The 12,828-nt window shown below is 29.8% G+C and overlaps 2 protein-coding genes across 2 annotated transcripts in view; one reads left to right on the top strand and one right to left on the bottom strand.

Moving 5' to 3' along the window:
- Positions 1-10,833, top strand: part of LOC135963945 (putative mediator of RNA polymerase II transcription subunit 26) — a 133,871-nt gene extending 123,038 nt beyond the window's left edge. The window contains exon 4 of the mRNA XM_065515959.1: positions 9,104-10,833. Coding sequence (XP_065372031.1) covers positions 9,104-9,613 — 510 coding nt within the window. The 3' untranslated portion in view covers positions 9,614-10,833. The remainder of the gene's footprint in view (positions 1-9,103) is intronic.
- Positions 1-12,828, bottom strand: part of ATPsynC (ATP synthase, subunit C) — a 345,384-nt gene that overhangs the window by 294,386 nt on the left and 38,170 nt on the right. The gene's annotated exons all lie outside the window — the stretch shown is intronic.

The following is a 12,828-nucleotide window of genomic DNA, read 5'->3' as shown; positions in this document are numbered from 1 at the left end:
GAAACACAACATGACAGAGAATTCATACGAGTATAAACAATTGAATATACATATATGTACATATGGGTGGACCCGTTTCTATGGCGAGAAAATAGGTTTCGAGAAATTCAAATAAAATTCGAACTACTCGTATATTAAATTTAAAAAAACGGTAAAAACCGTTTCAGTGAAATTATAATGCGTTAAACATAAAATGTTTGCAACAAATTTCCAAAAGTTCCAGTTTTCCTTGCAATACGCTTAGCATATTCTTCAGGATTTGGACAGTCAGAATAGTTCTGTCCGTGTATAAATTTGTTCAACCTTTCATATCATTCTGGATTATTTTTTATCATTGTTGGATGCATGCCATTGTCCCACCAACTCCCAAGAACGGAGAATTCTCCAAGTTGGAGGATTTTTAAATACCTGAAAAATGTCCTTTTTATACATTGATCAAACTCATTAAATATTGACGCTAAGTTAAAAATTTTGAGAAACAATATCTTAGAATGAATTAAACTATTATTTTAGTTGGAAACATGCACAACTTTTATTTTGGGGCCACCCTAATGTACATAGATACATATACAAATAATAAAAGTAGAATGCTGCAAACAGAATACGTCCAACATATTAAGGACATTATTAGGCCAGAGTATTCCAAACAATAAACGATTACATTGGTTCTTTAAATGAATATAAAAACTCTGCAGTTTCATTTGTAACTTGGACAAAAAATGAATTGGAAGTCGATTTAAAAAAAAAATAATTTTTTAAAAGTTCTCAACATTATGACCATAAACTGTATTTGCACCATTCTGCAGTCTGTATGGTTTCTTATTTTTTATTGGTTGTTTTTTCTTCTCAAGAAATTGCACAGATATACGTAAGGAGTGAGATCGAAAAATTCTTAACACACGTTTTTCATTACATTTTTTAACCCAAGTATTATTTGAATTTTTTTTTGATCAAGTTACCTTTGAAAAACATGTCAGTTATTATGTGTAATGTCAATTATATTAATTTTTTTGTTAATCTGATTAAAATGAGTGACCAGAAAAAAGTGCGTACTGAAATTATTAAATATTTTCAACAAAACCCAACTTGGTCTTACAAAAAGTTGGCCAAGCATACAAAGGTCTGCCGTCAAACTGTTTCCAATGTTATTAAACAGTACCGGGAGAACTTGTCAGTTGATAGAAAACCTGGTTCAGGTAGAAGGAATGGTCCACATGATGTTTCTAAAGCCAAAAAAATAGAACGCATTTTCAAAAGAGCTCCCAACACATCCGGTAGGAAAGCAGCCCGGTTAGCTCAGTGCTCGGACTATTTGGTACGAAAAGTTAAAGCTAATGCAGGTTTAAAAACATACAAGGCTCAAAAAGTTCCTGACAGGAACGCTACTAAAAATTTAGAGGCCAAAAACAGAGCACGGAAATTGAAGTCAAGTTTTATAAAAAAATATTCTTGCTGCATAATGGATGACGAAACGTATGTTCTGGCAGATTTTTCGCAACTTCCAGGTCAAAAATTTTATGTTGCTGATGCTCGAGGGAATGTTGAAGAAAAGTTTAGGACCCAAAAGCAGACAAAATTTCCCAGAAAGTTCTTGGTATGGCAAGCAATATGCAGTTGCGGCAAAAGAAGCCACTCATTTGTTACAACGGGCTCTATAAATACCGAAATTTACATCAAGGAATGTTTACAAAAAAGGCTGCTTCCATTCATAAGACTTCATAATGTGTCCACTTATTTTTGGCCTGACTTGGCATCCTGTCACTATGGCAAACAAGCCCTTGAGTGGTACAAGAACAATAATGTGGTATTTGTACCAAGAGAGGCAAATCCTCCAAACTGCCCGGAGCTAAGGCCAGTGGAGAGATATTGGGCTCTTGTTAAAAGAGAATTGAAGAGTACAAAAAAGGTGTCCAAAAGTGTGGTAGATTTTAAACGGAGATGGACTACATGTTCGAGCAAAGTGACAGAAAGCACTATAAAAACGTTAATGGAAGGGTTTCCGAAAAAGGTTCAAAATTTCATCACTAGTGATTAAAACTATAAAAATAATTTTTTTTGTAAATTGTAATAATAATTTCAATCAAATAAAAAAAAAATTAAAGCTGTAAGTTTAGTGGTTTCTTTTTTATAAACATATATGTATGTTAAGAATTTTTCGATCTCACTCCTTATGTACTATTAAACATTCATTCATACCAACATACTCGCTTATGGAGAAAACACACCCAACACAGAATAGAACTGAACTGAACAGAACAGCAAGAGCAAATAGTTTTTTGTCTTGTTTGGAATACTTGCTCGTAAATGAAGAAAACAATCAAGACTGTCAGTCATGCACTACAAATGTTTCATGTCTTTTAATATCACATAACCTTAAACAATTAACCTCACAAAGCTTTGATTATGAAATACTTCTTTCTAAACAGCCAACAACCACATCAACATCTCACAACAACATTAATAAACACAACAACAACAAAAACATTTCAAAAATTTTGTAATCACTTTAAATAGTTTGTTGTTATTGTTGACGTTGTTGTAGGCTAAATTGTTTAGAACCGATATGAGCAAAAAAACTGACACAAGATACAAACATTTAAGAGCAAAATTCTCTAACATAAAATACTTGTATTTGAGTATGAAAGTGAGTGATGTGTCAAATGTTATTGGTTCAGAGTTTGAATGCATGTTAATTATTTTTTTCTTCTAGAAACTGATCTGAATTTTTGTACTCACAAAGGTCAGTTGGGAATAATGTCACTTTCGAAAGTAATGAGTTGACAGCCACCTGGAAAACGAAAGTTTACTGCATAAATTTAACTCTAAATAGCTACAGTATTATTTATGCACAGAGAAATTAGATTTGTTTTGAGGGCCAAATTTGTTGCCAAGATTTTGTTCGAGTGAATTTTCGTTAGGGATGCGAATCCCAATCCCACAAATCCCCCCAAATGAGGAGATTTTCATATTTTGGAAGATTTTTGAAGATCCCTAAATACCTAGAAAGCATAGTTATTATACTAAATTTTAAGTTTCCTAAAATTTTTAAATTTGCTGGTCACGATTCTGTCGAGGTTCAACTTTTAACAATGTTTACACTTCAATATATACATATATCCTAAAAATCCTTTTATTATGAACAAGGGATATGTACTCAAAAAATCATTCTTTAATAGAGGATATCATTACTGCTTTTTTCATCAAATATATTGTTACGTTTTAACCTTTTCAAAACGTTAGTTTATTTCCTTTAAATAAACCGGATACTTTTGATTGTAACAACTCTTTATTTATTTAAAAATGTACAACAACCACAGATTTAAACAGTCACTCAATGTTTTTATACACGTTTATAAATTCGCAGAAATACAGGCACACTTTAAGGCACTCGAATTCACTTGAAAAACACAGCACTCAGTTGATGTTTGTTCGAAAAGCGTCTTTGATAAACTCACTAACGACTGCAACCTCTGCCACTATTTATAACACTGCATTACCATCTAGAAAGCTCTATTTCTACAAAGTTCTTTAACTGAATATTCGAATTCGAATATACGGTCGCAGCAAACAGCGTTGCCATACTTACGATCAATGGTCAACTGAAAGCTTTTATTCAATATTAATAATGCCCACAGATATGTTAAAGTTTGGGCACTGCTATTTGAAAGCATTATGCAACTTTAAATCAGCCGTTAAAATCGTTACATTTGAATTCAAGTACAATTTCGTAACAATATTTATATTAACCCTTGTATTCTGAACTTTATGAAAATAACAAAATTATACAAAGGTTTTCAAATTTTCAGTTTTTTTTTTATAGATTTTTCACTGAAATATCTTTTGTGTAAAATTTTTTTTTAATTCATGAATTAGTTTTTGTTTTGTTATATTTTTACTTAAATATATTTATGAAATAAATAGTTTTCATTGTTAAATTTTATGCTTTTTGATGTGAAACAAAAATCCCGAAAAATCTCGGGATCGCGGGATATTTACATTTATAAAAAAAAACCCGAATCCCGGGATTTGTAAAAACTAGTCCCGTTTGGCATCCCTAATTTTCGTGCATTGCAATCATAATCATGAACCAGAATTTCAGAATATTTTTCGCATAATAACAATTCAACAATTAATTATTTCATTAAGCGTCAATGCAGTTGTACATTGTTTAGCATTTTTAACAGTCAACTAGGATGAGTGAAAACTTTAATTAAATTTTCAATACCCTCCGGTTTATTAAAAATAAGGAACACAAATTTATTACCGATTTAATAAGTTTAGAATGTCCAAAACGTCTACAAAAATAATCGTTTTTATGTATGAAAATAGATTTTTTGGTCAAAAAACCGCAGCTTCTCTTTGCATCCCAGAGAAATATTTTGCATTTAAGTGTTACAAAATCCCAATGCATGGATTTCAAAACTGCCAACAGTTTTAATACTATGATGTATTTCAAATTAATAGTATTAATCTACTAACAGCCATAAGGGGCTAAAAAGAGGTAAAATTAAAAAAAATTAATTTTTTTTGGGTTTTTGAGGAATTTCGGAATTACTAAATCGTATATTTGTTTCCACTTTAACATTTGGTATCATAAAGTGTAACTATATAAACAATTTCATTGAGATAAGTTCATGGACAAACCTGTTATTCAATATTATACATTTATGAATTCTTCAATTTCAAAATGTTTGTACAATTTTTCAGTATTTTTTAAATATCGAAAATGCTCAATCAATATTTTGTACGAGTCCAAAAATAGTTGAAATTAAAGTCCAACGCAATAAGCACCAAGCCTTGAAAATTCAAGCACTTGAACATTTTGTTGGAATTTGACTTGAATGCAAATGTAATTATGTTTTGAACTTGAAAAATATTTGAAAAATTAAATATTTTTCAAAAAAAAAAAACATATGGCTTGAATTTATGTTTCCTTTTTACTGGAGAATGCTATTTAAACAAAGTGTAATAGAACTTAATTTAAATTGCTTGAATATAATTCAAGGCTTGAATTACACTTGCTTTCAACTTGAATTTCATACAAAAAAAATTACAAATGTATAAAATTTTGTCTCTATTATTATTTTCTTAACGATATTATTACAGAGAGTATTTGCCACATAAAAAATGTGTCCTATTTTTAATAGTTTTTCCAAATTTAATCTATTAATTATTAAATTTTAATATTAAAATTTCGGATTTAGCAAAACAGTGACACAGTTTTATAGAGTTCGACTGAAACCATTCTATCAGTCGGAAAGCGAACTTAATATTTGGCTTAATTCAAAACATACCGAAACATTTAAAATTTACTTTTAATTTCCAGAACAAATTATTTTGATTTTAGAGCATGTGAATTTTATATCAGTATATATTGTGAACAGTTTTTACAAAATGCTTAGACATTTTACAATAAAAAATTCAAATTTATATTTTTAAGATGTTTTTATTAGAGTGTCCAAAATGCCGGCATATTTAAAAAACCGGTTTCCGGTTTAACCGAAAAAGTGTGTTTTTCAAAAACCGGTTTTGATTATTGTCTTTTAAAAAAACCGGTTAACCCGTTTTGGTTTTTGTTTTCAAAAAATCCGATTAATCGGTTTATAATAAATTTTTATTTAATATGAAGAAGGTCTACTTAAATTTATTTTAATTTGTGAAAGCTAATAGTAAATGTGTTAAGAATTGTGTACTAAATTTTCGGAAATTTAGCATTTTTGAATTCTTAAGACTCTATCTTTATGCAATTATTTTATATCTATTACGAAATATTGACAAATGCTATAATTTTCTATAAAATAAAACAATATTTTTAAAAAGGGTATCAAAGTTTTTCATAACTATGTTTGAATGAATGTTTGAAACCGAAACCGGTGGAGTTTACAAAGATGAAAAAACCGGTTGAAAGGTTTTCGGTTTTGGATATTTTAGATTTTATATTATTTTTTGGGAATTATGGGCTCTATTATCTTTAATTTAATTTTTATCAATTAGAAATTAGAATGGTATGATATAATGAAGGAGTGCCGGGTTACTATTTATGTATGTTTTTCTCTATTGTACCTTAAACTATTTTCATGGTTGTGATCATTAGCTAAGAACCTTATCGCACGTGATTCTTTGTTAGTAAACAAAACTTAATACTTTTTCACACATTTATTTTTTTCTTTAGATTCGTTGTTAATGATTTTATGTTTTAGTTTAACACAAGATTTTTTGTTCAAATTATAAACGGTATTTTTTAAATTTGCAAAGGCGGCTTGGCATAATAGCTATTTAAAGTATTAGAAATCCTATTAGAAATTATTGATTTTTTTCGATTTATTTTCACGTTTTAGTCAAATTTCAAGGTGGTTTTCGGTGTTTCATATTTATGTTTATTTTTGTTGTTGTTGTATATACTACTAGAACAGCTATGGAACTGGTATAATACGCAGTTGAGGTATACGATTCATATGATTATGTAAATTTCTAAACAACCTACAAACATGAATATTATAGTTTATTAATTAATTAATGAATGAATGGTGGTAGAACGCAGCAGCACCAAACTCTTTGATGTCATATTATTTTAAATATTTATTTTTATGCGAGTCAGTCAGTATGTTTGTTTAAAGATTGAAAGATACAAAAAATATCTGTGTAAATCCAAACATTACATTTTTATCATTTACATATTGCCGCATTCTTTTTGCACTTTTTTCTCTTCTGTTTTTGTTTACAGGCGAGTACTGTATCGAAAGAATTAATGAATTGTTTATTTCGATGTTGGTTTGTTGTTGTTGTTATTGTGTGTTTGGCTTAATTAAATTACACTGACTTTCGTCATTGTTGTTGGTTGGTTGGCTGTTGTGATTGTAGTTGCTTTAGTTGGTGTTGTTGTTTTTAATTTTTTGTTACATGTCTTCCGCATTGAAGATATTTAATGATTTTTCTTTTGCTCTCCGCCAATTCTTCCAATAAAACTCCATCTGCAGTCTCCAACTTACAAATATGAATGGGCACAAAATGAATAGTACTCGTTGGTACTCGTCAGAAAAATTTGCGGTCAACTAATGATAGAATTTATTGAAATGAAAAAATTGTTTACGGTAAAAAAATACATCATAAATACGTAGTATGTACGTATCTACGCATATAATGTTTACGATGGATGTACAGCAGGGACGTAAATATAGCACAAGAAATACATTGTGGCAGAGCATTATTGCTGCGATCTGATTATATAGAAAATGCTGCTATATCCAAAGTTTTAAATAGAAAACACTGTTCACACAACATTTTCTATAGAAAATACTGTTGTACACAAAAATAATACTGTTATACACATAATTTTCCATAGAAAAACTGTTATACACAAAATCGTCCTGTTTGTGTTATAGACAACATTTTCTCATAGAAAAAGCTGTTATACACAATATTTTCTAAAGAAAATACTGTTATATACAACATTTTCTATCAAAATACTGTTATAATTAAAGTTTTCTATAGAAAATACTTTTATACATAAAATTTTCTACAGACAATTCTGTTATACACAATATCTTCTACTGTTATACACAGCATTTTCTATACAAAATACATAAAAATACATAAAGTTTTCTATAGAAAATACTGTTATACACAAAATTTTCTACTGTTATACACAACATTTTCTATACAAAATACTGTTGTACATAAAGTTTTCTATACAAAATACTGTTATATATAAAGTTTTCTATACAAAATACTGTTATATATAAAGTTTTTTATAGAAAAAACAGTTATACACAACATTTTCTATAGAAAAAACAGTTATACACAACATTTTCTATAGAAAATACTGTTATACATAACATAGGAAAATGGTTTCAGGGAAATACATTTTATACGAATTAGGAAGTCATATTTTCTATACAAAATACTGTTGTACATATTGTTTTCTATACAAAATACTGTTATATATAAAGTTTTCTATAGAAAAAACTGTTACACACAACATTTTCTATAGAAAAAACTGTTATACACAACATTTTCTATAGAAAAAACTGTTAAACACAGCATTTTCTATAGAAAAAACAGTTATACACAACATTTTCTATAGAAAATACTGTTATACATAAAGTTTTCTATAGAAAATACTGTTATACATAACATAGGAAAATGGTTTCAGGGAAATACATTTTATACGAATTAGGAAGTCATAGCTGAAATAAAATCCTATTATATAAATTTGTATAAGTCTATCAAGAATATTAAAAAGTTGACAATAGATGTAGCAGTACTCTTCAAGAACTATAAGAAATATTTCAAGTCTATAAAGACGTGTTTTTCATTATTAGAGTAGATAGTATTAGTGAGATCCTTATAATAGAACAAACTTTTCTTTAACTAAAATCTTCATGTACTATAATTATAGCCAAAACTGTCATGCAAAAAGACAACAACTTTTCTATGTATGACAATCAATTTTTACAGTGTCGGTTTTGCTGTTGCCGTTAGACGTAGCCTAAGTATGAGTATGAGTCGTACGTTTGAATGATTAGCTGTTTATTTTGTTACATTTGTGCATAAGAAAACATTTACATTATGAATAGAAAATTATAAAGACAATTAATAAATAAATATTTATTAATATACAATACAATTTGCATACAAAGTACATTTACATGCATGGTTTTATGCAGACGACATCTGTATTGATCTTAGTGCGTAAATAAATATTAATTATTAATTAATTAGGGCCACATACATGTAAGAACATATGTGTCATTTAGTTGTACAAAATGTATGCGTAATACAAATGCAAATTTGCTGATCATAGACCAACTAGTTTAGGCTTATCCATCTAGCTAATATTATACTAATCAAGTATTATAGCATACAAAATCCACATACGAACTTATACGGAATTTCTCTCTAACTGTTTCACACATTTTAAATTAGTTTTAACACAGAATACCCATTTTTTAATATGTTCGTACTGGAAACTCTCTTCTAAACTTTATAACTTTAATATCGCTTTAATACAATTGTTTATATGATCTTAATTTATATGTAATACATAGCATATATCCTATTAAATGTTTTACTAATTATGAATTAAATTTTTCTTCACTTGCAGTTTGGACTTCGCCAATTGGATCTCTCGCTATTATCCCAACTGTGGGCCCTTAATGATTCCATCCAAGAATTTCGCACCATGATCCAAGATCAGGAACAGGACGACGATGAGACCTATTCAACACACTCACGTTCACCCTCACCCTACGACTCGGTATCATCGGATGGCGAAGATGAAATTTTAACGCTAAAAAGTAAAAGTCGTATGGAATTACAAAATGGCAATGTTATTACCACCCAACCGAAACTAACTAAATCGTATGCCGCCGATAACGAAATGACGAATCAAACAACGACAACTTCAGAAGCAACAACATTATCGTCTCCGTCATCATCGTCATCAACAACAACATCAACAGCTTCAGCGTTAGCGGACCAACAAAAGTCGCAATTGTTGAAGCCACCATTGCCGAAACCGTTGGATGTGAAGCCGGTGCCACGCATGCGCAGTGCACCGCCACCACCACCGACTCATCGCAAAAGTCAAACAGCACCGCCACGACCCACATGATGCTACCTCAGCGACTTCTTTGCCGAAGTCAAGATGGTCATGTGCAAAGTGATTGTGGGCGATGCCAAGAAGATCGATGAATCGAATAAATTCAACAAAACCAATTCAGAACAGCTACAGAAACACAACAATAATACGGTTACTAATGAAAACAATCAGCAGGTGTTACGAAGGAATTTAACCATAGAGGACCATCCCTAATATTATAGAAAACGTAGAAAAGCAATATTTTATATTTATAAGAAATAATTCATACATATTAAAATAGACAACAAAACAAAACTATTTTTGCCAAAAGTAGAAGGAAAAACAACAAAAATATTATTGATTAGAGTTATTTGTTTTAAGTTTATAGTTTGTTTTTGTAAAATTTTAAAATTTTTATTTAAAATGAGTTGATATTTGCTTGTAAATGTTATTATTATTATTATAAAATGACACATCAGATTGATTGGTATTTAGAAATTTAGTTGATATCATATAAATGTATTTGTTAGTTGTGTAGATTTGTTTATTTTATTTTTTATTATTTTATTAATTTGTTAATTGATTGTTAAGCTTTAGTTTATTTAAACTTTAAATTTATTATTACTGTTCGTTCTCTCGAATATTTTTGATTTTTTAAAAAAAACTTCAAAAACAAAACTAATTTTATTATTTAACACTGGGGTCCTGGCAAAAGGGTGTCTATATATATTTGTTTTTATACGTTTTGAAACAGAATTTGATTAACTATACAACTATTTACATAATTTTCATTAAATTTCTCTCAACTAATTTGTACATTATTATTTTTTTATTCATTCTAAGGAGTGCTTTTTAAAATCGACATAAGCTATCTATAAAATACATAAATATTTACATAAAATAAAGAATATTAAACAAGAATATAAAACGCTTGGGCTGTTCATTATTTTACTTTTATCATAAGTAAAACATACATTTAACCATATTAAATACTATAAATTTAATAACTTTTTCTGTTCATTTTTAATGCAATTGTAATTTTATACTTGAATATACTTTGTAGTTTTTAATGGCTGGATTGAATCCAAAACACTTTTTTTTCAATTGATTTAATTTAATTGGTACGATAATATTCTATTGTGTATATATACAACAACACCATATTAAAAAAAAATGAAGAAAAATAAATATTTTAATAAAGAAACAAATTTAAATGCTTAATAAAAAAATAAATAAAGAAAAACTGAATTCAATTCATGTTATATGCTTTAATTCATTGTTAAAAAGCTGTGCAAGGTGAGTACTCACTATAACTGCAGACGGGGTCAATATTTGTAAGGTTAAATACAGGGTTTATTGACAATCTGGTTCTTGTATTCATTAGAAAATCCCTGATATTGTCATTAATTAGTTAATTGAAAAGCATTTGTTACAAATAATTTCGTTAACTGCTTCTTATATTCTACATTTGATATTGAATAACAACCCTCAAAGGGCAGCCATGAACACTGTTAATCAAACAACCTTCTTAAAAAACGCAAATAAACTTGATGAAATTTTTTAACATACAATAATATATTTGATAACCTTTGACTAGTTGGAAGGTAAAACTATTTTCATTTCATAGTATGCTGGAATTATTCTAAAAGTGTTTTGCCACACTTATTCTTGTCCGTTTAACTCTCTGTGAACGGCACTTTTATCTCATTATCTCAATGGGTCTCACAATCAGATCTGTCCATCGCTTCAGCTTTTATACATCTTCTTTATCTCGCTGTCGACCTATTCAACAACTCCCCTGCGTCGAATTTTTCAAATACATTTGTTTACGAAGACTTGGTGAGATTTTATGTCTCCGTATGCTGCATTCCCTCTAAATCAAAAATACGAACATTCGTAAAATTGTTAATTTGTCGTCCTTATTTTTGTACCAAGGGAAAACATATTGGTTGTATGACTTAAAAATGCGGTATTTTTTCAAATTTTTATCTTTTATTTGGAAACATGTGTACAATATAAATTTATTTAAAGTATTGGCCATTGTTAGATATGACCTTTTCCCATTTTTCTTGCAAAATATGGGTTCCGAGCAAAAGGAACTACTCATCTTTTAAGTTCAAGAATGAATCAAGCCAATTTCGTATACTCTGCTCTAAGGTGAAGCGTATCCCAGAGAGAGCGTTCTGCATCGATCGAAACAAATAGTTTTCGTACGGAGCAAGGTCTGCATTATAAGGGTGAAGTGAAACTTCCCAAACACTTGATTCTATAAACTTTTTAACAGGTATTGTTGTCATGATGGAATATAATGGTTTCATCTGGTCGTATCTTCTGTGCATTTTGTGGCCAATGCTCGTTTCAAACGAATATGTTGCGTCCGGTGCAGTTTCCCTGTGAGACTATCACAAACTGCCAGATTCCAGCAGCTCATAATAGCTTTTTAGCTCCCACCAAATACAGAGCATTACCTTAGCGCCATGGATATTTGACTTTGGTGACGTTTCGTTTCGCTTTGGGTTATTGTAATGGATCCATTTTTCATCGCTAATAATGCTGACAAAGAGTCGGACTACTTGTTATACCCTACACCACCATAGTGGAGAGGGTATTATGCGTTTGTGCATATGTTTGTAACGCCCAAAATTATTAGTCTAACACCCACCTTAAAGTATACCGATCGACTTAGAATCACTTTCTGAGTCGATTAAACGATGTCCGTCCGTCCGTCCGTCTGGTCGGCAGGCTGGCTGTCCATGTAAACCTTGTGCGCAGAGTACAGGTCGCAATTTTGATGATATTTCGATCAAATTTGGTACATATTATTTTTTCGGCCCAAGGTCCAATTCCATTGAAACTGGCTGAAATCGGTCCATTATTTCACCTAACCCCCATACAAATGTCCTTCCGAAATTGGACTTTATCGGTCATAAATGATTAATTTATAAATGTATCTCCACAAATTACGCTCCAAATAATTTTTATATATACAAAATTCATGTCATCAAATTTTGTTACGATCGGTCCATAATTAGTCATAGCTCCCATATATACCCGCTTCCGAAAATCACTTTAACGTGCATAAACCGCTTAAAAATGTTGGTATACTCACAAAATTCAACATAGTAAACTTCCATAGAGACGTAAATCACGAGACCTAATTTCATGGTGATCGGTCCATAATAGGTCATAGCCCCCATATAAGGCACACTTCCGAAAATCACTCAAAAATATAAATTATTGAAATTTTA

This window comes from Calliphora vicina, chromosome 1 (genome assembly GCF_958450345.1).
Source record: "Calliphora vicina chromosome 1, idCalVici1.1, whole genome shotgun sequence".
Taxonomy (NCBI): Eukaryota; Metazoa; Arthropoda; class Insecta; order Diptera; family Calliphoridae; genus Calliphora; species Calliphora vicina.
Note: the sequence above shows the minus strand (reverse complement) of the source record. Positions and strands in the feature narration are given on the sequence as shown.